This window comes from Mugil cephalus, chromosome 6 (genome assembly GCF_022458985.1).
Source record: "Mugil cephalus isolate CIBA_MC_2020 chromosome 6, CIBA_Mcephalus_1.1, whole genome shotgun sequence".
Lineage (NCBI taxonomy): Eukaryota > Metazoa > Chordata > Actinopteri > Mugiliformes > Mugilidae > Mugil > Mugil cephalus.
In genome coordinates, this window is record NC_061775.1 from 22941550 (window position 1) to 22968622 (window position 27073).

At 40.4% G+C, this 27073-nt stretch overlaps 1 protein-coding gene across 3 annotated transcripts; it reads left to right on the plus strand.

The window, feature by feature from the left end:
- The first annotated feature begins 84 nt into the window (after positions 1 to 84).
- Positions 85 to 25242, plus strand: acsbg2 (acyl-CoA synthetase bubblegum family member 2). 3 transcript variants are annotated; one of them, XM_047587205.1, is made up of 15 exons: positions 85 to 205; positions 9282 to 9417; positions 9850 to 9956; positions 12166 to 12437; positions 14196 to 14284; positions 16339 to 16459; positions 17322 to 17402; positions 17487 to 17636; positions 18322 to 18498; positions 19922 to 20103; positions 20640 to 20882; positions 20993 to 21210; positions 21297 to 21436; positions 21657 to 21903; positions 23768 to 25242. In XM_047587205.1, exons 2-15 carry the CDS (start codon positions 9305 to 9307, stop codon positions 23884 to 23886), a joined length of 2259 nt encoding a protein of 752 aa, XP_047443161.1. In that variant the 5' UTR covers positions 85 to 205; positions 9282 to 9304; the 3' UTR covers positions 23887 to 25242. The 3 variants fall into 3 exon arrangements, with proteins under 3 accessions (XP_047443161.1, XP_047443160.1, XP_047443162.1); XM_047587204.1 differs by lacking the exon at positions 85 to 205 and adding an exon at positions 4225 to 4415; XM_047587206.1 differs by lacking the exons at positions 85 to 205; positions 9282 to 9417; positions 9850 to 9956 and adding an exon at positions 4226 to 4415.
- Positions 25243 to 27073: the final 1831 nt, after the last annotated feature.

The window sequence follows — 27073 nt, forward strand, 5'->3', positions numbered from 1 at the left end:
AATTCTTGATAGATTGATAGTTCAAAGAAACTCCTACAACTACTAGTTGTAGGTGTGAAGCAGGATCAGGTGGAGGTGTTATCTGTAGGTGTTTAATAGCGGCAGCAGGTCAGCCCAGTTTTACCCAAAGGAGTGCTGCTCGCTGTCAAACACAGACACGTCCACTGTTCTGCTTGGTTACCGGTTTTCTCCTGGGCTAATTCAGGTAATTTAATTTAATTTATCACTCTATTGTGGCATCAACGGGACGAACAACGAGACACGTGTTTGTCAAATGAGCTGTTTAAATTGTTAAAGTAGAGTTAGAAGACTAGGAAGTGGTTGTCTATAAATGTAAGAGCTCGTGTGTTTAAACGCGTCTCTCTACTGGTTTATATTCAATTGAGAGTTTAAAAACAAAAAAGCTAAACTTTTACTTTCTAACTAAATTAGAAATCGTCTTTAGACCGAAAAGTCATCCAACTGCGAGCATCGGTTTCTCTGTGATGAGATCCCCGACCCCTCCCACAAGCTACCAGCAGGCTAACGCCAAGCTAACACCAAGCTAACACCAAGCTAACATAGTAGCATTAGCATCAGTGCCGCACTTTAAAGCTAGCACGTAGCTCAATGAGGGGTTTCGCTTCCAAGTTTTAGATTTTAAATCGAAGGTTTAAATTCGTACGTTTTCTGACCACAGAAACTACACTGAAGCAAAACGTGAAATATAATTTCAGCTTGTTTTAACGCTTATCCTGTTAAATAACCACATGTCCCATGAGCCTTTGTCGTTTCTTCGCCGTTAAAGCCTTCCGGGAACTGTAGTTCGAGTAATGCAGTCAAGAAATTCCTGTTTGTTGTAATTTAAGAAATGATTTATATAGTCGTTAATGGACTAGATAGGGAGTTTTGGAAATACAAACACACTGTCGATTAACACATTTACAAGAGACTTATCAAATTGAAGTGTTAACACACAGACACAGGCAAAAATATCAAATATATGCATGATATACCATTTATGGATACAATAGCTCAATGGGTATTTTGCCACCAAAATTTAGGTTTTAAATCAAAAGTTTAAATTCTTATGTTTTCAGACCACAGAAAAATATGCTAAAACAATAAACCTGAAATGTAAGTTTAGCTAGATTTAACATTTATCCTGTTAAATGAGCCTTTTCTGTTTTTTTTTTTTTTTTGAATCCGTTTTTTTCTAACTTGAGAAATGATTTATCTAATCTTTAATGGACAAGATATGGAGTTTTAAGAAATGTGATCCAAAAGAACATATTGTTGATAAACAAACCTACAAGAGACTTATCAAACTAAACAGACAAAAAAAAAAGTGTACGTACGCAGGTTACAGAACAAACACAGAAGATCTGTTGCGTCTTAACTGTTAATTTGTTGATAGGTCAGCAGCCAAAACCTCTGTTAAAACATCTAATCTCTATATTTGAGTCCCTTCTTACTAAATAACATAAATATACGATGGGTTTTAAACACAGACAGTATAGTATTTTTGTAATATATTTAAATTAAATCCTAATGTTTCTTCTATCTATTTTGATTGCAATTTTCTGCTACTTTATACTTCCATTTACCTTCTACTCATTGCATCTCACTGCTCTATTTATTTGTAACATCAGAATTTGCATATGAAACCCGGTTTAACTATAAAATGTGACGCACTGTTGTAGATAGATAATCTGTCCATCATAACTCTACACACATGCTTTAATATCGCTCTTTGAGCCTGATACGAACAAATCCACTTTGCACTGCAAACACGACAAGTCAGCATACGCAAGCAGCGTGTGGGATGAGAGAAAAGGTGTCACCGACCGCCAGTAACCTCAGTTTGGAGTGCATATATCCCGCAGCATTTCAGCGCATGTGCACGAGCACAGTGGAGCAGGCGACCTTTGGGTGTCACGTGACGCTGTGGTGTGGTGGTGCCGTGTGTTCGTCTCTCGTGGCAATTGGCTGAGACTGATCTTTCCACAGAGCAGTGATGCTGCCTCTCATTACTCGTGTGAACATCTGCACAAATGAGCTATTTAAAGAATGATCTTAAAATGTGAGCCACGTCCTTTTTAGGAAGGTAATCGCCTGTGATGCAGTCTGTATAAAGGGCTGTTTGTATGCATGTACGGATGCATTTTAGATCAAAGACGTTAACCGTCAAAAATCTGTTACGTTTCAGCTTAAATTTATGAAATCTGCTTTTAAATAATATAGTTTGCGTTCATTCTATTTTAAAAATCTTGGGTGCTTCCCACTTCCTCCACTTGAACTGCCTGACCTGCAAAGGGGGAGTTTATGGGAAACTGCACAAAGGAAATCCTCAACCTCAAGACCTAGTTTCATCTTTCTTTCTTTTTTTTTTTACCTGTTATCGCTTGGCTATTTGAATAGCAACGTATTCACATTTAAATATACCTACAATTTAGGGTAATAGATCCATTGCTGCGAGTCGAGTCCATCCACACCCACACTGTCCTTTACAAGGACCTCTAGTTTAGGAGAAGTCATGACCTGTTTCTCTGGTTGGTTTTCACCTTTTTATTTACATAATTGAGCAGAAGTACAGTATTTTTTCCAACTGTAGCTTTTTGCAGCTGTGGGGAATTTATTTCCTGTTTCTCTTCCTGTACTCGTTTTCACCTCTTAGTTCTGCTACCCTGTATATCAGGTCATAACTTTAAAAAAAAAAAATCTAGAAATACAGGATTATCTTGTCAAGCTGTAAACCTAACTTTGATATGTATCACCATCTGAACACTGCTGCAGACTAAGGACACCATCATGGAAATAATAATAAAGGTTGCAGCTCTGCATAAGTGATGCATCCTCTTCCAGTGATTTATATTGTATGATGTAAAAACATGATTCATGAGACCATTGCTCTGTAGTTCAGTCCTCAACATAAACCCCCCTGACTGGTCTGCAGCTACACAGCCCAGAACCAGCATTACATTTTTTTAGCGAGCTACAGTATCTCACCTGGATTGGACCGTATGGTGCAGGCTGTGAAGGCACCACAAGAGCTGCAGCTTTTGGAGATGCTATGTCATTTAGCCATCACAATTTAGCCCTTTGTCAACGTGGCGCAAATTCTTCCACCTACATGTTCCTCGTTTCTAACATCGAGTCTGAGGACAAAGTCGCTGCTTAATATATCCCACTGACACAAAGGTGCCATGACTAATCGCTACTAATCGGTTATATATATATATAGTCATATAACATCACAAACACCTGAATTGGTTGAGCAAATTTGTTCAAATTTGTCTTTTCTGGCTTCTACAACATGTGGATTTGCTGTATTATACTGTGGATTTTGTGTTTCTCAGGGGAAACGAGCTACTAGGTGAAGATTTATGGGTTTTTTTTGTGTTGTATAGACAAAAAACAAACATTGCTAAAATAATCAGAGACTAAAATAGCTAATTGACAGGTGTCAAACATACAGCCCGTGGGCCAAAAGCAGCTAGAGGGTCGAGTCTGGCCCGCGGGATGAATTTGCAAAGCTCAAAAATTACATTGAAGACATTAGCTGCAATTTTCCAATAAAAGTAACTGATATTCTGAGACCTAGAACTAGACAGAAATTGCACTTCTTTTTCTTAATAATGTCCGGTTGTTTTGTAATAGTGCAGTTCATTAAATGTTTGTCTTTGCACTAAAACAAAAGGGAAGCTTTGGAGTTATTTATAGGTTAATTATATTATATTATATTATATTACTGGTCTGGCCCCAGACGCCTGCCGTAATTGTTTCCAGCATCTTAAAATTAAAGGAGACGTGTAAATAAATAGTTTTTTTTTTTATATAATGTAGGTCACAGGATGTGGATGTCATTTTAGCCAGTGGAAAGTGGTAAAGCGAAGCCAGCACAGCTGCACTCGTGCTCCAGCTGAAGTAAGGATCCTTCCCTTGCAGTTTGTCCGACAGTAACCCCGGTTTGGCCGGCATATCTGCAACGTGTAAGGCGGTATCTCTCTCCGTTGGGGGATGGGTTTCAATTTCACAGCATCATCTGTCAAGAGAGAATGTGTGTGCATGCTCACTGCAGCTCTCCCCCCGCCGCTATCTTATTCAATTTGCTGGCGTGGCCTTGTATGGAGACTGGGTCTTGTGGTGTGAGCAGTTTGAGCCAATCAGGCTGCTGCTGGTGGATGGAGGGGGAGGTATTTGACTAGAGGAAGTAAGGCTGGGTGGGGAGGTGCCTAGGGAGCCGGCTCCTGTTTGAAAATGAATGACATTCTCCCCAAGTTGTAGACGCAAGCGGCTGGGTTGGAGTATTTGTGTGTGTTCAGTGGCTGAAAACTGAAGCCAGAGCATTTACAGAAGAGGAAGTGGGAAAAAGAAGACGTCTTGATTTATTTAAAAAACACAATAGGAAAAGAAATACCTTCCAGCAATGCAACGTGAGTATTAAACCTCAGTTTCTCTTTTAGTTCCTTGTGGCTCCTTCCTTGAGTTTTACCTTGAACTCCGGATTTCATTTGAGTAAAGAAAACCACTTCCTTAGCTGTATGTTTATTTTTACGCAAGATTCTTATATTTTATGTGAATTAAAAGGTGTTATTTCCTCGGGTTTTGTGATGTAGCCGGACATATTGGATTATCGCGCACTTCCTGCCGTTCTCTACTACAATTTTAAGTCGGTGGAGCTCATTTTTGTGCCTTGATTTGAGGGACAGCTCAGTATTAAATCGGTACATTTGGAAATGACTGATTCATCTAACAACCTGCACAGACCTGCAGCTTTTGCTGAAAGGGTGTATCCCCGCCCTGCAGATCAGTGCAATGTAATATTGGTAAAACCTCCACCGCCCAAAACACAGCCCATTTTTTTAAAGGTCCGCACTAACCCAGGGATCTCATCAGTTGGAACTAGAATACATTACAAGAATACGGGATGCTGAGGATTACGCCCAGTCGTAAATCAATCCACCGGGTGCTGTTAGGAGGCAGCAGCTGAGGCTGAGGATGCAGATCATGCAGGGAATTGATTAGGTGTGTTTCCTTTACATTTCGAGAGGCAGCACTAGGCTACAGACAAACAAACAGGAGGTGGCTGTTGTCCACGGAGAAAGGCAGACGAAGCACGAGGCGAAAAAATGAAAGGAGGGGTTGGGTGTCTGTGTTCTGTGCTACAAGGGGATTATCCTAACTGAAGTTTGCAGCAGTCACGGTGGTATTGTGTTGGGGAGAGTCCCTAATTTAGATTTGGGGGAAACTTGTTTTGGTTTTGGGGGTGGGTCTGTCATGCAGAAGACGCGTTTGGTTCCTTCTATGTCAAAATTGAAAGGTTTAAATGCTGTTGTCTCAACAGTTGCTGCGTTTGGCTTTCTGAATAGAGCAGCTGTTGCTATGCTCGGCTCTGGTCCACAGTTATAATCCTTGTCCTGATTTCATGAATGCAGTATTTTAATAATGGAGTTAGTTTGCCCAGTCGTGGTCCTGCTGGTACCTCACACGAAGCTTCAAGAAATCGCATAAAAAAGATCTAAAATACTCCATTTTGGTCTATTTTGGTAACTTATTATTATTATAATTCCTATAAATCAGTCCCTTTTTAAAAATATTCTGCCGTTTCTACAATTTAAATAAGATATTTGTTGGTGTGTGTCAACCAAAACCTTTGAGGATGTAGCCTTGATCTTTACAGCCATGTGACTCTTTCACAATTTCACACACTTCGTAGATTAAATGATGAAATGAGACTATGATTGTGGTTTGCAGTCCTGTAGGGGTGAAACAACTAGTCCAGTTAATCACTCTATCTTTGCTTTGGGTTCTGGGAAACTTTGATGCACGTTTGTCGGTTTTTTATTGACTAAACAGTCAATTGACAAGTTGACCAATCTTGAAAATAGTCAATGGTTTCAAGGAATTCAGGTTTTGCTTTTGGTTGTTCACCAAATCCCCTGTGTGTCACAGTCAGAGGACGACTGCACCGGAAGAATTAAATGATGCAAAACTGTAACCTCAGCATTTCGCTGACACATCTCTAGACAAAACATTCAATTGACAGGTTGATTAATAGTGAAACGAATCTAGACTCTCGATGGATTTTTTGATTTACTTTTGGTTGTTCACAAAAAAAACCCCCACAGCTAGAAAACTACTGCATTGAAAGGATTGAACAATATGAAAACTGAAAGTGGTGTTTGGCCACAGCAGGAGCGGGGATTTTATGGATTCAGTTAGCACTGGTCTGATTGATGTGATCAGGCGTTGGTCACCATCTGGCAAGACGTAGGGGGGGTCGTCAGACCAGAGCTAAGTGAGAGATATGGATCTTAAGCTTTTCTTGTGTCACCAGGTTAAAAATAACACTATTTGAAAGGAAGACCAGAAAGTAAACTAGCTTTAGGCCTTTTTCCTGTCTGATGTTTAAGCCAAACATCTCATTCGTTACACTTGCAGGGTTTAAAGTGAGTCACCTTTTCCCAGGACCAGGTTGACGCCTGAAACCCTTCCTATCCCTACTTTAAACAAAACCAAGACGAAAATTATAAGGAGGAAACCACATACGCCCACAGCTGTGTCCTTGAGGAATCAGCAGCTGCATTGGAAGCAAGAGCTGGAAATTTAAATGTCTTAAAAGTCTGTCTAATAAGACACTTTTGGTGCTTTAGACGGAGGCTGGAAGCCGCCAGCATTGGCCATGAGTTTCTCTTAGTGACAGTGATGACGATGGAGGTGGTGACGCTTCAGAAATGCAGTGACATTTGCAGTTTCGTCGCCACCACTTTAGATGCAGTCAACGCCTGAGATATTCTAGTTAACCTGTTTTTCTAATTACAACGTTGGAAATATTTGTGTTCCCGGCCTTTCACCTCTGGGGAGCTTGTTTCTTTCCACTTTCCACTTGTCCCTGACAGTCGAGCCACGATAAGCTGCTGCCGCAACAGGCAGCCGAAGCCACTGGTATGTGTTTTCAACTCCCTTAAATAAACAGGTCGGACCTGTGATTTCACATTGAGGAGGGGGGTCTCACCCAGGCTTGAATGAGAGCTGCAGGGGTGTGGATTTGACGATGGTTCAGTGGCGACTGTTTATTGTTCGGGGCTTGTTTGACGTGGTTCCTGTGATGAGGTCAACGGCAAACACAGTAAAAAAAAAAAAAAAAAAGGGCTTCTGCCTCCAACACTTTGGTTGATGGTTTAGGAAAGAAACGGCTGAAACAGCTGAGGTTCCTTTTTTTTTGCAGTGAATCTCAAAATATTCAGGTTCCACTTTATCTACGTGGCTTTATGTTTGATTTGGAGAGCGTGTCGCAATGGAAACGCTTTTAAGAGGGGGTTGTGTTGACCGAGCACGATAATAAAAAGTAGTTCATTATTCGCAGAAAGACGACGTTGTCCACTATCTCTTCGCCAGCTGGACTCCATATACCTCACACATTGTTGCTATGCAATCAAACACTGTCAACAGTATAGCAAGGACAATGTTTGTTGTAGTCGGCCATAAATGTCCCATTTCCTCTCAACACGCTACGGTTCGTCATCATTTTATTCTTATTTACTGAGTTGCTTTATAAAATTTATTAGGGCATCTGTCAATTAAAAGTTGATAATTCAGTTCTGGGGAAATTAAGACCCAGTTTATTAAAAAAACATAAGATGAACCAGTAGCATAAAAGCTGGACTGCTACGGGTGTGTTTGTAAATTGTCGTTGAGAGCTCCAGGACGTACGCGGGCGGAAATTCAGAGGCACAAACGAACTTTTGAAACGAAGTATTACACACGTGTTTATACACTAAACATCCGTTCAAGCTTCGCCTTTGATTTATTCTTCCAGCCTATTTGAATTCTGTTGTGTGATAGTGGTTTAAATGGTTACAAGAAGGTCTTGGAAAAGTCTTAAAACAGTGTTTAAATTAACGTCAACATTCCTGTATGTACCCGGTTTATCGTTTTATTCCGACGTCTGAACGTGAGCCAAAAGCGAGGAGAGACGAGTCAACGCAACCGCTTGTATGTACACAAAAACGTGACCTGGTGGCTACAACGCTTAGATGTGACATGCTGCTGGTTGTCTCACGCTGGTGTTGGTTTAACTCTAGCAATTACACGAGAAGGGACTCATGTTTTAAGTCTCGAGTCCCGGCTTAGATTTTACTCCCGAGAAAGTGTGTGTGTGCGTCTGTTGTTTCGTGTCTTTTCCAGGAGATGCTAAAGCGTGAATGTCTGCAAAGCAAATGTGTTTTAATATATAAGAGTCGTCCTGCGCTAAATCGGACCTTCCTCACTTTTTATAATGTTCAGAAAGGTGGTAACTCAACCGTGTGTGACCATTTCGGAGGATGCAGTCTGTGGTGTTGTTCAAATAATAGCCGCACGTGCGTGTTCGTGCGACTCACCACACCCTCCAAAATGAAAACACAGATGAACCAACAGCTCTGTTATTTAAAACAAAACCTGGTTGCCACAACCTTCACGAAGCTAAGATTTATTTAGTGCAGGACCGTTCCACTAGTGTACCTAATGAACTGGCACGTGGTCGCATATCAAATAATGATTACACCAGATTCATCTTAGCCAATAGGACTTGGGCTCCAAGAAGTTTGATCCTCCTGAATTTATAATATTTATTTTCAGTTTCCTGATATTTTGCCAAGCGATTGATTTATAGATTTATAGATATTTGTTTACGCCAATGGAAGAGAGACTTCTTTTGGTCATTAATGCTCCTAATGAAATCAATCATTAACCTTTCAGAACAAGTGAATGCCATTCAAAAAAGGACATGGAGACCAATGCACACTGTACAAAGGATAAGTTAAAATAAAAATATAAAATTGATCAAATATAAAAACATAGTAAGATATAAGAATATTACAAATAGAATGGAGTAAGATGCAGGATAGAAATATAGAATAAAAAAATATAGAAATACAATAAAAAATTATAATAAATAACAAGTAAATAAATAGTAAATAAAAATGGGAGAATATAAAACGGTAAAATAGAATAAAATAACTATAAGACTATGAAATAAAAGCCAGATTAAAGAGATTAAAGATTAAAGAGATGGATTTTTAGGATATATTTGAAAGTTTCAACATTTCTGACTCAGATCCAGCCGCATGCTGTTGCACAGTTTTTGATGACTCAAAGAGAGTGGAAACATGATTGTGAAATTATTAAAAAAAAAAAAGGTGTAATGTCCTTGTTTAGTCCCTGATGGCATTAAGCTACGATTCCCTTCTGGGAATATGGAAGTTATCTTTTTAAAGAATAAAATACAGCTAACGAGTCCTGACACTCGTCTGTTTCAGTGATCACTTGCGAGCCCAACCACATGTCTGAAGCCGTGGTGATGGAGCCTCCTCGGGCGGACGGCTTCATGGAGTCGTCCTGTGGCACAGGGGACAGCGCGGCCTCCCTCGATGACGGCATCGTGGACACAGCGAAGTAAGAACACACTGTGCTGGATAATGAGTTGTTTTGTGTGTGTTTACGGGCCTCAGACAAATCGCTGACACCACGTTCAGATATGTAATCTCTGGCGACGGCTCCCAGTTTGCGTGAGATTAAAAGAAGCTCGGGAACCCACCGTCCCTGGGAATCAGATTTTGCCAGGGACTGTGACGTCACTAGCTTTGACATGTCGTTTTTGTTTTGTCTTGTATTCAGACGTGACAATGGGAGCGATGATGATTGCAAAGGTCAAATAACGACACCTACGTTAGATTCCTGCGCTCAGTCGCGTTTTTCGCCTCTTTTTACCGAGTGAATGTGCCTCGTGTTATTCTCCAGGGACACGATGGATTAGATTCACTTTGGATTCATACCCACCTGCGGGACTTGACATGTTTTTTCCCCCCTCCTCTTCCTTTTCTATAGCGAGTCCTCGGAGGAAGAGTCCACGGGGGAAAAGGAAGAGGACACGGTGGTCCCTGAAGCCACCAGCGAAACCAAGACGACAGAGCAGAGCACAAACACAAAAATGGGTGAGGACCTGGAGGGAGGCGGTGGGGGGGGGCAGCAGGTTCAACATGTTTACCCTGTTTACTCTTACAACATGTGTGAGGGGAGGAGCGGTGAGATTTCATTCGTGATGAGAGCGACATCACCGTAGATGCTCCCGTCGGATCCAGTCACCGTTCTGTAATTTAGCCGCTGATGTCAGCGCTCGTCTCCGCGCTTATCTCTGAATCGCTTTCCTGAGGAAGCCGAGCAACACACAGAAGTGAACTAGCTCCACATTCTTTGGCAGAACAAACCCCCACTTCCCTTTTCCTGCCTTTAAACTTTGACGTCCTCTTCCCGGTCTGAAGATTCCCGTTACATACGGTGCTTAGTCCAGCAGGAATCGCCGACGATTGAACAGATTATCACGTTAGATTATTTTCATAGGATTACACTTAAATCAGGAATAACATCATGACCACCTTCCTAATATTGTGCAAGTCTGACCTTGTGCCCCCAAAACAGTGGTGACTCGTGAGAGGATGGGCCTTGTGAGGGCGTCCTGTGGTGTCTGGAAACAGGATGTTGTTAGTGGTGGGGCCTCGGTGGATCATCCCACAGATACTACTTTAGTTTGGTTTCACAACCTTTTGCTGTTTTTCAAGTTTTTTTAAGTTCTTTAAAGCGTTTTGTGTGTGTGTGCTTGTGTCTAGGTAGGTGCTACATGTCTAAGTAACTAGAATCAGAACTACTTTATTGATCCCAAGGGGAAATTAAGTATAAACCAGTGTTCAGAACGAAGAGCAATGTATGTAAGAATAAGTAGACAATTACAATAATGTAAAAAACATGATAAATTATAGTATAAGTGAACATGTGTTCTGAGTTGTTGCTCTATAATAACATTAAATATAGGTTAGTGAACACGAATGTCCAGCAGTTTCCCAGCAGAACACTGAATTATCACGAGTCAATGATATTAACTTCTCCGGTCGGTGGTCATAATGTTATGTTGGATCATTACTTTTTTTTTTTTTTTTGTAATTGAACTATTTATCAACACATTTGCAAGAAACGTGTGATGACACGATGACAGGTCAGCCTGTGAGCAGTTTTACAGTGTTAGCTTAACACAAGTAGTTGTGTGTGTGTGTGTGTGTGCGCACACACAGCTGAACCAGCGCTTCTTTACAGCCTGTAAACTAACTTCACGTCAGCTGTGGCCAGAGGCATCTGTCCAGCCCATATTGTGTGAACGCCATTTCTCAGGAACGCCTTGAATAAACTTTAAGGGTGACTTCGGGTGATTCCACTAAACACATTTTTGACCTAAAGTACACTTCAAATACAAAAAGTCAAAAGTCAGCTTCATAATTCATCTATTATTGTAACACTACATAGATATAAATATATCTGCCTGTATCCAATACAACCAAACCTGTGAGCTTCTTAATCAGGTTCTGTTATGTGCTCTTTTAGTGTTCGATGTTGTTTGTGGGTGCAAATGTGAACTCGTACGATTTTGTGAAAGCGTTCACACGTACAGTTTTATATTTGTCTTTCGTATCGTAATGTCTGCACACTGTTTTTATGCAATATATGTTTAGCATGCAGTGCTAACTCTGGCATATTTACAGTACGTCATGTATGTAGTGTGCATTAATATGTCCTGACAAAACAAACCAATAAATGGAAATTTAACAAATTAAACATCCATCACAAATTAGCAATAAATATAATTTATCCTTAAATTAAGTTAAATGCTAACATTTAACACCTGTGATATTAGCCATTAGCTATAAATCTGTGTTATAAATAAATAAACTTTTAATATTAATAATGACTTTTAGTTATGTGTCCTGCTCAACAACGCATTAAATACACAGGACAGGGCTGGATTTGAGTTTCACTCCACGCTTTAGATATTATAGAGTTTGTAAGAACGGTTTAATAATATTGACTTTCTTATTTTCAAGCCAACCTGAAGTAACCCGAGTGTTTCTCCCGTGTGACTGAGTTCAGCTCCGTTGCCAAGGGCCAAGATTAGCTCCCGTCGTTACCTCAGTGGCTGATGCTTGTTTGTTGCTCTACTATAATGCCACAGGGTGAATGGTTTCCTCTCCGATACCATCAGTGCACAGTGTCAGATCAGGCGGAGATTAGAGGAACGGGGCTTTATAGTAGCTAACGTGGTTCTAGGTACCTTCTCGGATAATAATTTCTCTACCATGTCTACGTCGCGTCTTCTAGCGAACGCCCGGCGCCCGGAATCCCTGTCGGTGCCGGCGGCTGCAGAGCCGGGTCTGTGGACGTCGCAGGGCGATGCAGTGGTGAAGCTGAGGATGGACGAGTCCGGTCTGGGAGCCGAGACGCCTCTGACCGTCAACCAGATGTTCACCAAAACTGTGGAGCGCTTCGGTGAATACACAGCTCTGGGCTGGAAGGAGGGCGAGCAGCAGAAAAGCCTGAACTACAAAGAATACTACCAGACGTGCCGCACCGCTGCCAAGAGCTTTTTAAAGGTACGTTTATTTTTCTTTTACTGTGCAGTGATCTAGTGTAAATCAAAAGATCAGTTTAAGTTATTCCCTGTTTCAGCCACTTTTTATGCTGTTTTTTGGCATTTTTATTCTGCAAACTGTTTTACGTTTGGCTTTATGGAATTATTCTTTAGTGATGATGATCTGCAGGTGCATGAATGATGAAGCAGGCGTAACACGGTGGCTTCTAGTCAAACTGTAGCTTTTATCACCGATCATTATCGTGTTAAATATTTACAGACGTAACAACTCCTAAACTGTTTGCAAGTTAAAATATGCAAACGTTTTAATCTCAGTATAGAAGGTGGTGACTCTGAACCAGAAACGTTTGTGTCTGTCCACTCGTCGTGAGCAGCAAATCTCCCTTAGATCTATATCTATCATTTATTTATTTTTTTTAATGAATGCAGTCGGTGTTTGGACTAGTTCCTGTACATACGACAATCAGTCCTGACGTTTGTTTTAGTGTCACTTTCTGTTAGATCACATCTTTACTTTCCATGTGCATCAATTAGCTTTCAGTTTTTCTTTCCTTGAACCACTTTTGCTGCGTTTTCTCAGATCCTCTGACCCATTCATCTAGTCAGCACAGTTTAGCTCATGTCAGAGTAGCTCAAATCCTTCCACTCGTCTATTTGCTTCTAACATCTGAGCAGAAAATATTCACTCGACGCCTAATATGTCCCAACTACGGACAGGTGCTATGCTAACGAGAGAGAATATTATGAGTCATAATGTAATGGCTGATCTGTGTACTTAGACAGTCTGAAACAGTCGCGCCCCGTGCATGCAGCTCTAAACCTCCAGCATGTTCTTAACCTCGGTCTCATGTCACGTTTCACATGCTGTCATGTAAGAGTTATTTGAAAACACTCACGGTATGATGATGCCGTTTGTGGTCTTGTGTGTACATCTGACTCTGAACGCGTTTCCATAGTAACGGCTGCCGCGGTAACGTGGTAATGCACTTGAAGCAACCCCCCCCCCTCCTCCAGTCACTCCGTAGATCAGCAGACCTGCTGCAAATCGGCCTGTGTGAGGAATAAAGACAGACTTTGTTTCAGACTTTGCAAAGAAAATAACACAAATCATATCGTTGCATTAGGCTGATTCTTCTTTTTTTTTCCTTCTAAATTTACAGAAGAAAGGTTTGATTTGATTTGATCCTTATTTTTCTCGAACCATCAACACAAAAAAAGCAAGTACATGAATTTCCAACAACAATATAAAGCAAAAAATAATCTAGTTCAAGAAGATACACAAAAACAAAACAAAAATCATCCATTATCGTCTAAACATTAAACATAATTAAGATAATTCCTGTGTAAATGAGTCTAAGATTCTTTTAAAAATATCTAGCTCCAAATACTTATTTAGTAGATAAAATCTCTATATATTTTTTTAAAATCATTCAAACACAACACAATTCAAACAATCATTCATCTTTACATATTCTAACCCCACAAACTGAAATGCACATCTTTTTCAGTGTAGTACTGATAGTGGCGTTTTCCTCTTAAATCACGTCTTTTTCCAAAATGGTTCAAGTTTCGTCATAAATAAAAACTGAACTTTGAGTCTGAGCAGCTTTTGCTTTATATTTTTATCCTCTCTCAGTTTTATTCCATGAATCAAAGACTGATCTGGATCTGCTGGATCTCCCAGTTCCGTTCCTCGAGTTATTAAGACTGTTCAACGCTGTTATTTTTGACTTCATTCTCCCTGTTTATCTTTCTGCAGCTTGGACTGGAGCGCTACCACGGCGTCGGGATCCTTGGCTTCAACTCCGCAGAGTGGTTCATCTCAGACATCGGAGCCATCCTGGCGGGGTGAGTGTCCCCCCTTCGTCCCCCCGGACTCGTAGCCTTATGTGACACCAGCGACGAGCGAAAACGTTGGCTCACTCGGGGTCACGGGCGTCTTAAGACGTCTTTCACGCTCGAGTGATGTAATCCGAGACTTGAAGTATGAGTGGCACACAACCTTGGGCGTGATCCAGTTCGGCAGGTTGTCACTCAACATTACGAAATTAAAAAAACACAAACATGTAATCGTCATTTAAAATAGCATGCGAAAAGCCTGGGTCAGTCCAGGATCAGAAAGTACAATTAAACGATATTTATGTTCTCTCCCATTAATCACAATGTTATTTTTTACATTATTGTGTTAAAAATTATTTACACAGCCTCCGTTTACCAGATGCGTAATCACAGCTGACATGACAGCTGTCACACAGTTCTCTGGTTTTGTGATTGCATAAATGTTTGGTGTTCCAGCTCCGACAGAAACCAAAGTACATGCGTCATTCAAAACGCTAAAATGCAGCAAGACCGAGGAGAACGCATTGATTGGTCAAGGCCAGAGTCGCTTATATCACAAAACATCGGTTATGTTACACAAAAAAAAAGGTAGTTCCTGGAGAACGTGGAAGGATCAGCACACACAAATTCCCTTGTCCTAAAGTCATACAACATAGACTGATACTGGGTGTCCCAGACCTCTGGTGACACAACCAAAGGAATGTAAACTCGCTAAACCCGATCAGTCGGCTGAGTCAAGTCTTGCGTGTCACATACTAACAAAAGGTGACGAGTTAAGTCGAGTTAAAAAAATAAAACGGACAAAAACTCAGCGATTAAAGAAAATTAGCGGAGATAAATCTGCTTTTTCAACAAGTCGAGGATGAGGATTAACTGGCAGGTTTTTAAAAACGTGCTCAACATGATGAATGAACGGAAGCTAAATCAGTCCACGCTAACACAACGCTAGCACAATAGATTATATTAGGCGGCGCTCCGGAAAAAGGAGCTAATTTAGTAATTTTGGAAGAAACATGGCTCCAAATTTGGGAAAATCTGGCGTAATTTCTGTTGGAAGCCTGATTTTAGTTTGATTTAAAGTCCAAATTCAGTGGTTCACAGCTTTTGGTTTCATATTTTTTGGTCTTCTCCACATATCTTATCTTTCTGGAAAGATGTGGGGCAACTAAATGCAGAGGCATTGAACGTAACTTTGTTGGCTCCAGAGAAACTCTCCTACCATGAGGCTTTTTATGAACATCATGAACTCTGTCCATGTTATTGGAGAAAATTACCTTTTACCCTGCGTGAATACTGGGAAAAATTATGGGATTGTTATGTGCCACACAATGACTCAGAGCACGCTGTGTTTTGTAATCTACCTACACCTTTTTACTTTGTTTTATTTCTATTCAAACTGTCCTAGCCCTCATTTCCTTTGTGTCCATTCAAAACTAAAAAAAATAAATAAAGTATAACAAAAACACTAGCAGCTATAATCATTCCGTACTGATTTTATTTATATAGTTTCATTTGGATGGATTTCTATATAAAAAAAATAAAATAAATAAACTCTTATTACAAAGGTTAAATAATTTCTCTATGAGACTATGTCTAATGATTTGATTATTATATTTTTAATACGCCGCGGGGAAAACAAAAACATCAGACCAATGGCAACACATTCATGCACTTGGTGAATAATTACAGCCACATTATCAGATTTCCAATAACATTTAGATCATCTAACGGTCTCTGGTGATTGGTTCACTTGTTGCTATGGTTACAACAGAAATTAATTAAAGCTGAGGAGGAAACGTAAGTAAACAAACCCTCATAAAGCGGATTAAACCTTGCAGTTTACTTATACAGTCTAAGAAATTTATATTTATGTTTGAAGTGTCTCAGACTCTGATCCATCTGTTGCTATGACACCAGAATAAAAAAACTGAGCATCATCAGCAAATCAGATCAAACGAACTCACTGAACGAAGAACAGACGCCAAGTAATCTGAAAGAAATGTTTCCTGGCTGCCGATTAAAAACAGCGTCCGCTGACTTTGACTCTCCCTCGTCTCTTGCAGCGGCTTCGCTGTGGGCATCTACACCACCAACTCTCCCGAAGCCTGCCAGTATGTAGCGGAAAACTGCAAGGCCAACATCATCGTGGTGGAGAACCACAAACAGATGCAGAAAATCCTTCAGGTGAGACGAGCAGGATGTGATTTAAAAATTAAATGTGATTTCTTAAGCTGCAACAGTTTGGTTCAAAGGTGGAAATGTAGTTTGATTCAGATTCTGTGATTCATTTGCACAATGCAACAAATAAACCAGTTTCTTCAGAAGATTACCAGGACATTGCCAGGACAGAATTCTACTTCCTGTTGCTGGTTTTAAGTTTCCGGTGTCCCGCTACCGTTTCATGCAGCTAATCAAAACCAGAGCTGTATATTAGACAGAGTCTGGCCAACTCAAATCATGGGAACCATGTAAGATGCATATGTAAATATCCCAGCGACTACTTACTTTAAATATATTAAATGAACCTGCAAAATGCTTTGCAGCCCAATCGGCATTGTGTTAATGTAGCTAACGTCCGGCCGTAGCTTCAAATCATCTAACCAGTCCGTGAGAAATGACACACAATCACATAACTATCCCCGCGACTTTTTAAAACATCCATATCATGCATCCACCTCTGATTTTGCACATTTCTGAGCTACATTTACTGCAATGTTGACAGCCTACTGAAACCATGGACGCTGCCAGCATGGATAGGGAATGAACACACTGAAGCAGAGAAGTCACACAAACCAGTTTTCTGGTTTTCTGACGTACGACATACTTAGGCACAATTGGTTTTAACATTCCTCCCATTTTTTGTGCTTTTTAGACTTAAGGGTTTGTTCTGTTTTGTAGCGTGACCGCATTTAATACTTTTAGTGCTTTGTTGCATCCTTATTCTCAGTTTAATTCACTTAACCAGAAGCCTTTGATATGCATTTGTAGCCGTGCCGATCATCGTCTGCAGTTTTGCATTAATCCGATCGTATTCCGTTTGCTTCAGGTTGAGGACAAGCTGCCGCACCTGAAAGCCATTATCCAGTACAAAGATGCACTCAAAGAGAAGAGACCAAATCTGTACACGGTAAGCACAGTCTCCACGTGCTAATAAACCCCTAAAATGTTCATCGAGAGCTCAAACTCAGGGATTTTTCTTGTTGTGCCGCAGTGGGCAGAGTTCATGGAGCTCGGACGCAATGAGCCGGACGCTCCTCTCGACGCCATCATCTCCAGCCAGAAGCCCAACCAATGCTGCACGCTCATCTACACCTCAGGAACCACCGGCCAGCCCAAAGGAGTCATGCTCAGCCACGACAATGTGAGTTATGTCATTTGTGTTTTTTTGCTTCATTCATCTAGAAGTCTCACATGTTTGGTGTCTGACGGCAGAAAAAAAAAAAAAAAAAACAGTCTTGTTTTGTTGACACGGTGCAGCCGACAGATGTGCCGACGGATTACGGCGCCCGTTAGGAATGTTTGAGTATCCGCAAAACACCTTGAGGAATTAAAATGGTTGTTTAGGGTCGGGCGCCTGTGGTTACGGTTAGTGCAGACAGATAAACTTTAGACTCAATATAAACAAAAAACACAAACACAGCTGTAAAACCTGGATACTTTGAGTTATGGTGGAGTAAAACTGTAAATACCATACTATGTAAACACAATATATACCTGACTGTTATGGTAACTAGAACAAATAAAAACACATCTGTGTAGCTTCTTCAGTTCAGAACTGGGTGTTGCATTTATTTTAGTTGTGTTTTACCATAAAGATTTGGCTTACTCATATAATTTAAATAAAGGTGAGATATTTGAGGTATAAAAAACAGGGAAACGCTGCTCGTTAACCTACTTCGACTCCATCCCATAAAGATATGAGCTCGTTCTAATTGGTGTTTGTACGAGAGGTTAAAAAGAGACATTTCCACGAGGCAAAGGTCGGTGATGTAAATGTAAAGTACCTCATAATAACCTTTTTGTTGTTGTCGTCTCTCTCGGCTCAGATAACGTGGACGGCGCTCTCCACCAGCCACCACGTGAATCTCATGGACGCCACCCAGGTCCAGGAGTCGGTGGTCAGCTACCTGCCGCTCAGCCACATCGCCGCTCAGATGGTCGACATCTGGCTCACCATGAGGGTCGGAGGGGCGACCTACTTCGCTCAGCCGGACGCCCTGAAGGTGAGAGTATGAAACTGAACGGTGCACCGACTGTTTGTCAGGTTATCTACTTTGTAGTCCAGTGCAACATCACATCTAACCACCTCAGTGACAAAAACACCAACACTGATGCAATGTTCTTCTGGGAAAACCTGGATCCTGGCGCTTAACCCTGATCAGGCATAACATTATGACCACCTTTGCACCTTGCCGACTCATCAGAGAATGGACATGGGCCTTCTGAGGGTGTCCTGAGTTATATGGAAATTGGATAGATGTTATTGGGGGTCTTTGGGTCCTATGGGTTCAGGGGAGGTTCCTCTGTGGATCATCCCACAGATACTCGATCAGTTTGGGATCTATGTCTGTGAAGGTTCTCGGTCATCCAGGTCATGGTTTTGTTGTGTCAGTTCTCATTTGAGTAACTTCTTCAGTTTTAATGGACTGGGGGGAAGTTAAAGTTTAACTAATATCCCTTAGAATGAAGATGCTACTCAAAAGCCTTTTGGATAATTTGGGATCTAGTGAACTTGGAGGCCAGGTGAACACCGTGTGCTGATCCTAAAGTGGTTTGTGGGTGCTTCCTGCTGGGGATGGCTGAGTGTCATTGCTATGGGGTGGCGGCACCTGGTCTGGTCTGGTCTAGGTGGGTGCTACATGAGCTACAAGTAACATCCACACGAACGAATATCAGGTCTAAAAGTTTCCCACTAAATTGCTGTTCAATGTTATTTACTTCTACTGACGGTGTTCTTAATCTTATGGCTGACAGGTGCGATGACACCCAGATAGTCAGTGTTATTGACTTCACCAGTTAGTCATAATGATAAGGCTGTTTGGTGTTAAATACAGATGACATGTCTGACAATCTGACCAAAAACTGAATATTATTAACTTAAAGATTTAGAATTTATGGCTGGAAACAGAATCAGCCAAATAAAAGGTGCTTTTCATTATTTATAAAACCGGTTTACAACAAGGGTCAAAGTACTAGAATAATATTGAGCATATTCAAAATAAGATGAATTTATGACATATAATGATCTCATCCTGCTGACATGATGTCTGGACAGAGAGGTTTTAATGTTCAGGGATCAATAAAGAGGCTTTTATTCACTTCAGGCCTGAACTAGAGTTCACTGGACTGTAATGAATCAGCTCGTTGTCTTCGATATGTCCCCCCTCCAACCAGTCACATGTCCCGCATCTTCCATAATCTGTCATTTTATTTTCCGGAGCCGTTTCCTCCACGTCCATTAACACAATCTAAGCGTGTAACGTGGTTAAGATCCCGACACAGAAGCCTCCTCTTTTTTAAGAGCACATTTTGTTTTTGTCATGCCATATGTTTCTACGAAATTCATCTTCCACGTGAGACGTGTTTAAATAATGACCGAAATAAACGCAGCCTTGTGATGACGGCGTTTTTTACGTGTTGCGTTAGGGTTCGCTGGTGAACACCCTGAAGGAGGTGCGGCCCACGGCCTTCATGGGCGTCCCGCGAGTCTGGGAGAAGATGCAGGAGAAGATGAAAGCCACCGGGGCCAAGTCTTCGACCGTGCGCAGGAAAGTGGCCGCCTGGGCCAAAGACGTCGGCCTGCAGACCAATCTGACCAAGATGAACCAGTATGTGCACACATTGTGAAATGCCTGTTATATTTAGAGAGGATTAATCATTTCTAAAGAAGGCGGAGGCTTCCCGTTTCTGTGATTTCTTTCCTTCTTTTTACTAGAATGGTGTTTTTCTCTGTCGCTACTTCTCGTTGGGTGAAACCAGCCCAGTTAGCTTGACCTAAAACCGGTGTACGATACTGTGCATCTAATCCCTTTAGTTTCTATTAGGAGTGTTTCCTTTAAATACGTGTAAAAATAACTTGTGGTTTTTGTCTCGCTGTTCAGTTTAGAATATTTTTCATTTCACTTTTTTTTTTTGAGTTGCGCTTCCTTTAGTCTTAGCTGGTGTGTCATCTTTTCCATTGTGTCGACATCTTTTGCAATCTGTGTCCGTTGACTTATTTCCTCAAAAATGTTTACCTTCTATTAGATATATTTTTACCAAGTATCACATAAGTTGCATAGATAAAACACTGCACAAGACATCTAATATTTTTAACCATCCACTGGACGCATCGTGACGATCACACATTTCCGTCTTTCCTCAGAAACGGAGCGGCCGGCCGCGCTCCGCTCAGCTACCACGTCGCCAAAAAGCTCGTGTTCAAGAAGGTGCGCAAGGCTCTGGGCCTGGACCGCTGCAACAAGTGCTACACGGGCGCCGCCCCCATCACCAAAGACACTCTGGAGTTCTTCCTCAGCCTCGACATGCCCCTGTTCGAACTCTACGGCATGAGCGAGAGCACCGGACCTCACACCATCTCCAATCCCACCGCCTTCAAAATCACCAGGTATGTTTGCGTGTTCCCACCGGCTGCAGAGTTTCCCTAGCAACCACCAAACCAAATCAGTTTGAAAAACACGCGCTTGTTGGTGAGTTACATGAATGTTTGTCCTGCAGTTGTGGTAAAGAGATCCCAGGGTGCAAGACGAAGCTGCACAACCCGGACGAGGAGGGAAACGGCGAGATCTGCTTCTGGGGCCGCCACGTCTTCATGGGTTACCTCAACATGCCCGACAAGACGGAGGAGGCTCTGGACTCAGAGGGCTGGCTGCACTCGGGCGACCTGGGCAAACACGACAAGAACGGGTTCCTCTTCATCACTGGACGGATCAAAGGTAGAATGACAATCAGCGCGGTCAAACCTGACGCAGATGGAACGTCAAATTGTTTACCTATCTAAGCGTTTTGGTTTCGATTTCAGAGCTCATCATCACAGCGGGAGGTGAGAACATCCCTCCCGTCCCTATCGAGGACGCGGTGAAGGAAGCCGTGCCGCTGATAAGCAACGCCATGCTGATCGGAGACAAGAGGAAGTTTCTGTCGATGCTTCTCACTGTTAAGGTACGAGTTCATTGAGCAACTGGTGTCGGAAACTTGTAGATAACAAAGACACAACTAAGTGCATCAGATCAGCAGGTGTGACTTGTTTCAAACAGGTTCTGATGGTGTCTGATAGTGAGGCTTGTTTCTGTAACGGGGAAGCAAGCTTCACTGCCCCCTGGTGGAGGTTTGCAAAACTGAAAGACCGTGCTTAGAAGTTTGCTGCTGTTTTTCTCTTCAGTGCCAAGTGAACGCGGAGTCGGGGGATCCGGAGGACGAGCTGACGCCGGAAGCCGTGGAGCTGTGCAAGAAGCTGGGCAGCAACGCCACGCGCGTCTCTGAGATCGCAGGCGGCCGAGACCGAGCGGTGCACACGGCCATCCAGGAGGGAATCAACCGGGTCAACGAGAAGGCGAATTCCAACGCCCAGCGCATTCAGAAGTTTCTCATTCTGGATCGGGACTTCTCCGTGGGCGGAGGAGAGCTGGGTGAGCGGGACGCTTCATTTTTTTAAAAAAAAAAACGTTTTCAAGACCACACTTCAGAAGAAGTTCAGTCATAACTTTTCCCTTTTCATATTGTTTAAATGCAATTATTCTTAAAAGTTTTACAAAATAAGGCTAGAAAGTGATAGTGGAGATACATTTAAGGTAGTGTTTCCATCATAAATCCATGGATAGAATATATAAAAGTATAAATATAAAATATATAAGGATATTTTTTAGATAAACGTATTTAAACTTCCATCGTCTGCATTCAGATCAAATCTTATCTTGATGTATTTGTTGAGGTGTGAGGTTTGAATCAGTTATTAATTTATAAGATAAACTTTAAATTGCTGTTTGAGGAAGTTTTTAATGCAATTTATCATTTATTTATTTAACTATTTTTTTTATACATTTATACCTCAATATACTTTTTTTTTTTTTTACCTTTTATTGATTTGTCTTTTATTGACTCCCTTATCTGTGTCATGAGGCTACATGAGGCTCCCACAAGATTAATAAAGTATCTGAGAGGCGATAAATGAACTTTTAATTCATTTAGATAAAGCTACAAAAAAAAAAAAAAAAATCAATGATCATTTGCTCTGACAAAACGATACATAATTGTTAGTGAAAACAAGTACATTACAAAAAATAAAACATATACTTTTGCAAAACATTTTATGAAGAATTTATCAATTGAAATAAATCCAATGTTGGTGCATTGCTGCCAACTGCTGTTTAGTTCCGGGTCTCAATCAGTGCGTTTACATGCACGTAAAAAACAAATAATTGCCTTAATCAGACTATAACAGGAGAGAATTTAAATGCATGTAAACATGTTACCCAGATTGAAATCGGAGTTCTCATTATCCAATTGAGAAACCCAGATAATGCGACTGGAAGTGGAGTGCGTGGATTTTACCTGCACCAGAAGTAAAACATTATATACAAGATTAAAAAAATGTACTATTATCTGTCTGGTTGTTGTTTGAAATGCTGGTCCACCACATGAACAACTCTTGTTTATTATATCACGTAATAGGTCAACCGGAAATCGGGCCGTCTTAACGTTGAAAAGACACGTATCGCCACCTAGTGTGGAGGAGGAGAAGTTATTCGATTTCCTTGCGCTGCACGTAAACTGGGACACTGTTTGAAATTAGGAATAGGTGTCAAGTTTATGAAAAAAAATGCAGTTAATGTCTTTTATGTAGTTTTCACGCTTTGATTATTCATCGCATGGGCCAGACTGGACCCTGTGGGGTGCCACTTTTCACCCCGCAGGCCACATGTTTAGCACCCCTTCAATTAATGACACACGTGCTATAAATAGCCACGGTTGTGAAAAGGCTATCGACAGCTGACTCTGAGTCTAATGCGCAGTGGGTCGACAAACGGGTGCTCGAGAGTGTTTTTACACCTATTAATGGCCACAGTTGTTTGTGCGCTCCGATCAATCATTAATTGACTACAGTGTAGAAAAACAGAACCAGGTCTATGTGCAGCTTTGTTTTCTGTTCTGTTTAAACCCAGAGCCATAAATTAGAGAGAGTCTGGTCAACTCAAATCATGGGGCGGATGTGCTATGTTGAAATAAATCGCTTATAAATGTTATTGTCAACATCTGTCAGTATGTAAAAGGCCCTCACTTAAATATCCCAGTGTCTACTTACCTTAAATATCTTAAACTAGAGGGGGATAGCTCAGACTGTCCATTCCCTAGTTGGACAGACTCTCTCTAATATATGGCTCTGTCTAAACCTGGGCTGCAGTGACCCCTAGTGGTGTTTATATGACTTTACAACACAGAGTTCCTGGGTTTAGCCTGAGCTCGTAAGCATTAAATCTTCTCCTTGTTCCACAGGTCCGACCATGAAGCTGAAGCGGCCGGTGGTGATGAAGATGTACAAAGAACAGATTGACAATTTTTACAAAGAGCTGGCGACACCGACGACCCCCGACAACCCTCTGCCCCCTAAATAGACGTGCTGCCCTGCGCCTCATTTATGCTCTCGTATAAATGTTTGCCTTAATCTGTGCTCATCCTGTCATGGTTTACATGTGTGATTGTTGCGAAAAAGAAAAAAAAAAGAAGAAGAAGAAGCCATTGTTGAGTAGCTTTATTATAATTTTAGTTATCAACACGTTCAGTTAAGCTATTTATTTTTTATTTCTCGAATGTAGAGTAGCAGCAGCTGTGTCTTAGAAGTTGTTCATTGTACTGCAATACTTGAGATAAATGAAGAAGAATTAGCGAAAGGTAATGGGATGTTTTAAAGGAATCACTTGTGTTTTTTTGTTCTTTATTTATTTTCGGTTTGCCAAAGTTAACGTTTACCAAAAGAGCATCAAATGAAGAAACTGTTCTCGAAAAAGATGTCACATGATACAAAAAAAAACGCTTAAACTGGTGTTTACATGTGTTGTGTTGTTTCTAGCATCTTCATAAGCTTTTGATTTATTCTTGTTCCAAATGTTGAAGCAGCTCTGCATCGTTCACGACATGTCTTTAAGCCATATCCATTTGTCCCTTTCTTTATGTGACGATTTGTGCCGACAGATTTTCCGTTGTAATTTTGTGGAATACTGTAAATATGTGTTTTTTTTTCCTCCATCTTGTTTCACTTTGCTTTATTTTATGTTTCTGCCAGCAGCCCATAAAATGTCACGCTTTCATTGTTTGCACTCAATATATGGACAAAATTAATTGTACATAATTTAGATTATATGCCAGATATGTTCAGTGCATTCACTCTGTGATTCTTTTTTTTTTTTTTTGTCTGTTGCCATGCAAAATACATGATATAAATGTTGAAAATGCTCAAGTATGTGATCACCCCGACAAGTTTCATCACAATGTTTGGAGGTAAAATCCTAAATGAAGTTTTGCACTCCAAAACAGCTAATCTTGTACATTTAAAAGAAAGAAAAAAAATGTATATAAACTTATTATAAGTGGCAGACTGAAGGTTAATTTAATGGTTGTGGTGTAACTGAAGTGAGGGGTAAGCAAATATGAGGAAATGACGGTGGTTCAGACTGTCTGGGTGAGGGAGTTTCTTGATTACCTGCAGCGACGTGCAGCTGATCAAACCGGTGAAAAGTGGTTGTTTAATGTAAAAAAAATGAATGAGTTTACTGAATTTGTACTTTAAGAACAGTGCTGTTGAAACGCCGTGAGGTGAGCACTCAGCCAGACAGGTGGATTTACCTGACCCTAAAGAGCTGTCAACGATGGCAGAAGGAATACGCAGCAGGAGAAACGTGAAGCGGGCTCGTTTGTGCCGGCAGAAATTTGAAAATGCGTGTGATCAGTTATGGAATAAAAGGTTAATTACCTGAATGTGTGGAGTATTTCCTTTGAAACACCTGATGTTTTAAGTGACGCAAACAGTGCAATTTATTCTGTATAAAAGATGAAAACTAAAAGAAGTGTAGTACAATGTTTTGCATTCATTTTTTTTTTGTTGATGAGCTCTGATAACTATCTTTTATGATTAATTAGAAAAGTAACTACTGCTAAATAAATGTATTAGAGGAAAAGTAGACATTACTATATACTTGAGCAGCTTTCTACTCCTGCATTTGCAGAATGTAAAGCTGCAATCGATGGTAAATATCTTGGAATTTTTTTGTAATTTTATTTATTTATTAGCTAATTACACGCACAATAATGGGGAAACATAATAATCTCGTATTTCTATTTTATAAAAATCTTGGTTATGTATTTTTTTTAAAACAGATGTAAACGTTAGAAAGAAACAGGAAGTGTGTCGTTGCCATGGAAACACTGAGGGTTCAACGGGAGGGTTTTAGCTAATATTATTTTATAATTGTAGAAAATAACATAATTAGAGATTTACGTTTTTTTTTTTTCTAAATTATCACAATTATCACACAATTACTTTTCGCAAAATAATTCACAAATATTGCGTTCTCAATCAAATGTTCCAGCTTCCGCCACATGAACACTGAGGTTAGGATGCAACACCCTAATTTATGTACATATTTGTCTACCACTGTGGAAATTACTACGCCGAATCAACGAATAATTATAAATTTTAATATATGCCATTTTAAATACTGATAACTGTCACTAAATTAATTTTATATTGAAAAACGTATCAAAACCGTAGAATTTTCAAGGGAGTTCTGAAGTGTTCCATTTCATGCTCTGGAGCATAAGTGTTAGTATTTTAAAGATGGGGACCGTTCTAGCCTATATTTATTCAACTCCTGGGGAAATTAACTGTGCCGAATTAGCGAATAACAGTTTGTGTTCGCTATGTACGGTTCAAATTAATGACAATTATCAGTAAATTATTTTAATACGGGGGCAATTTTAAAAACCGCAATATTGTCAAGGGATTCCCGTCCTAGATGCCGTCCTAGGTATGCAACATAAATCCAATTTAATTTCATATTTATTCACAACTAATAAAAATAACCACGCCGAATTAGCGATTAACAGTGACTTTTTACTTTGTAGTAATTATTGTACCGATAACAATCTGTGAAATACTCTGATACGAAAGAAATATTAAAAACTTGATGATTCTCAGGCAAGTTCTGAATTGTTTCACTTCCTGCCCCAGCAGATTAGACAGAGCGTCAATCGTAAATATGAGACAAAATAGTCATAATTAACGTCTTAGTCTTTTTTTTTCTTTTGTGAAAGCCACTTACCTCTCATGAGTGTACTGAAAACATACAGATGTCTGTCTATCCTTAATGTTGCTGTAACATCTGTGCCTCTCAGTCTGCAGTGGAAGACGTTTAAATAGCTTCATTAAAAGCAGCTGTGTTCAGCCAGTCAACTTTAAAGTTTTCTATTGCAGCAGCACAGTTTTACAGAAGGGTTTCAAAGCAATATCCGTTTAATGGCTTAAAAATAAATACAGCTAATGACCCATTTAGGCCATTTTAGTAGTGGTTAAACATCAAAAAATATGAATTAATCATGAATTACTCCTTTTTTTTTCACCTATAAAAATATTTTTCATTGTAATTCTCGGCAATTTTGCTTGATTAATTATCACAGTAGACAAGGAAAATGGAAATCTATTATGGTCAGTTTATTGGGTATATCTAAACTTAAGTTTAAAGTTAAAGACCATTTTTAATATTTAATCATGAATGAGGTGGACACAATAATAGAAACATGTGCAAC

What these genes read in the sequence shown, in the direction of transcription:
- acsbg2 (XM_047587204.1), top strand. An exon ending in CTCAGCCGGACGCCCTGAAG is followed by an intron (nt 18,499 to 19,921) that starts GTGAGAGTATGA and finishes GTGTTGCGTTAG; the next exon opens with GGTTCGCTGGTGAACACCCT. An exon ending in ACCGCCTTCAAAATCACCAG is followed by an intron (nt 20,883 to 20,992) that starts GTATGTTTGCGT and finishes TTTGTCCTGCAG; the next exon opens with TTGTGGTAAAGAGATCCCAG.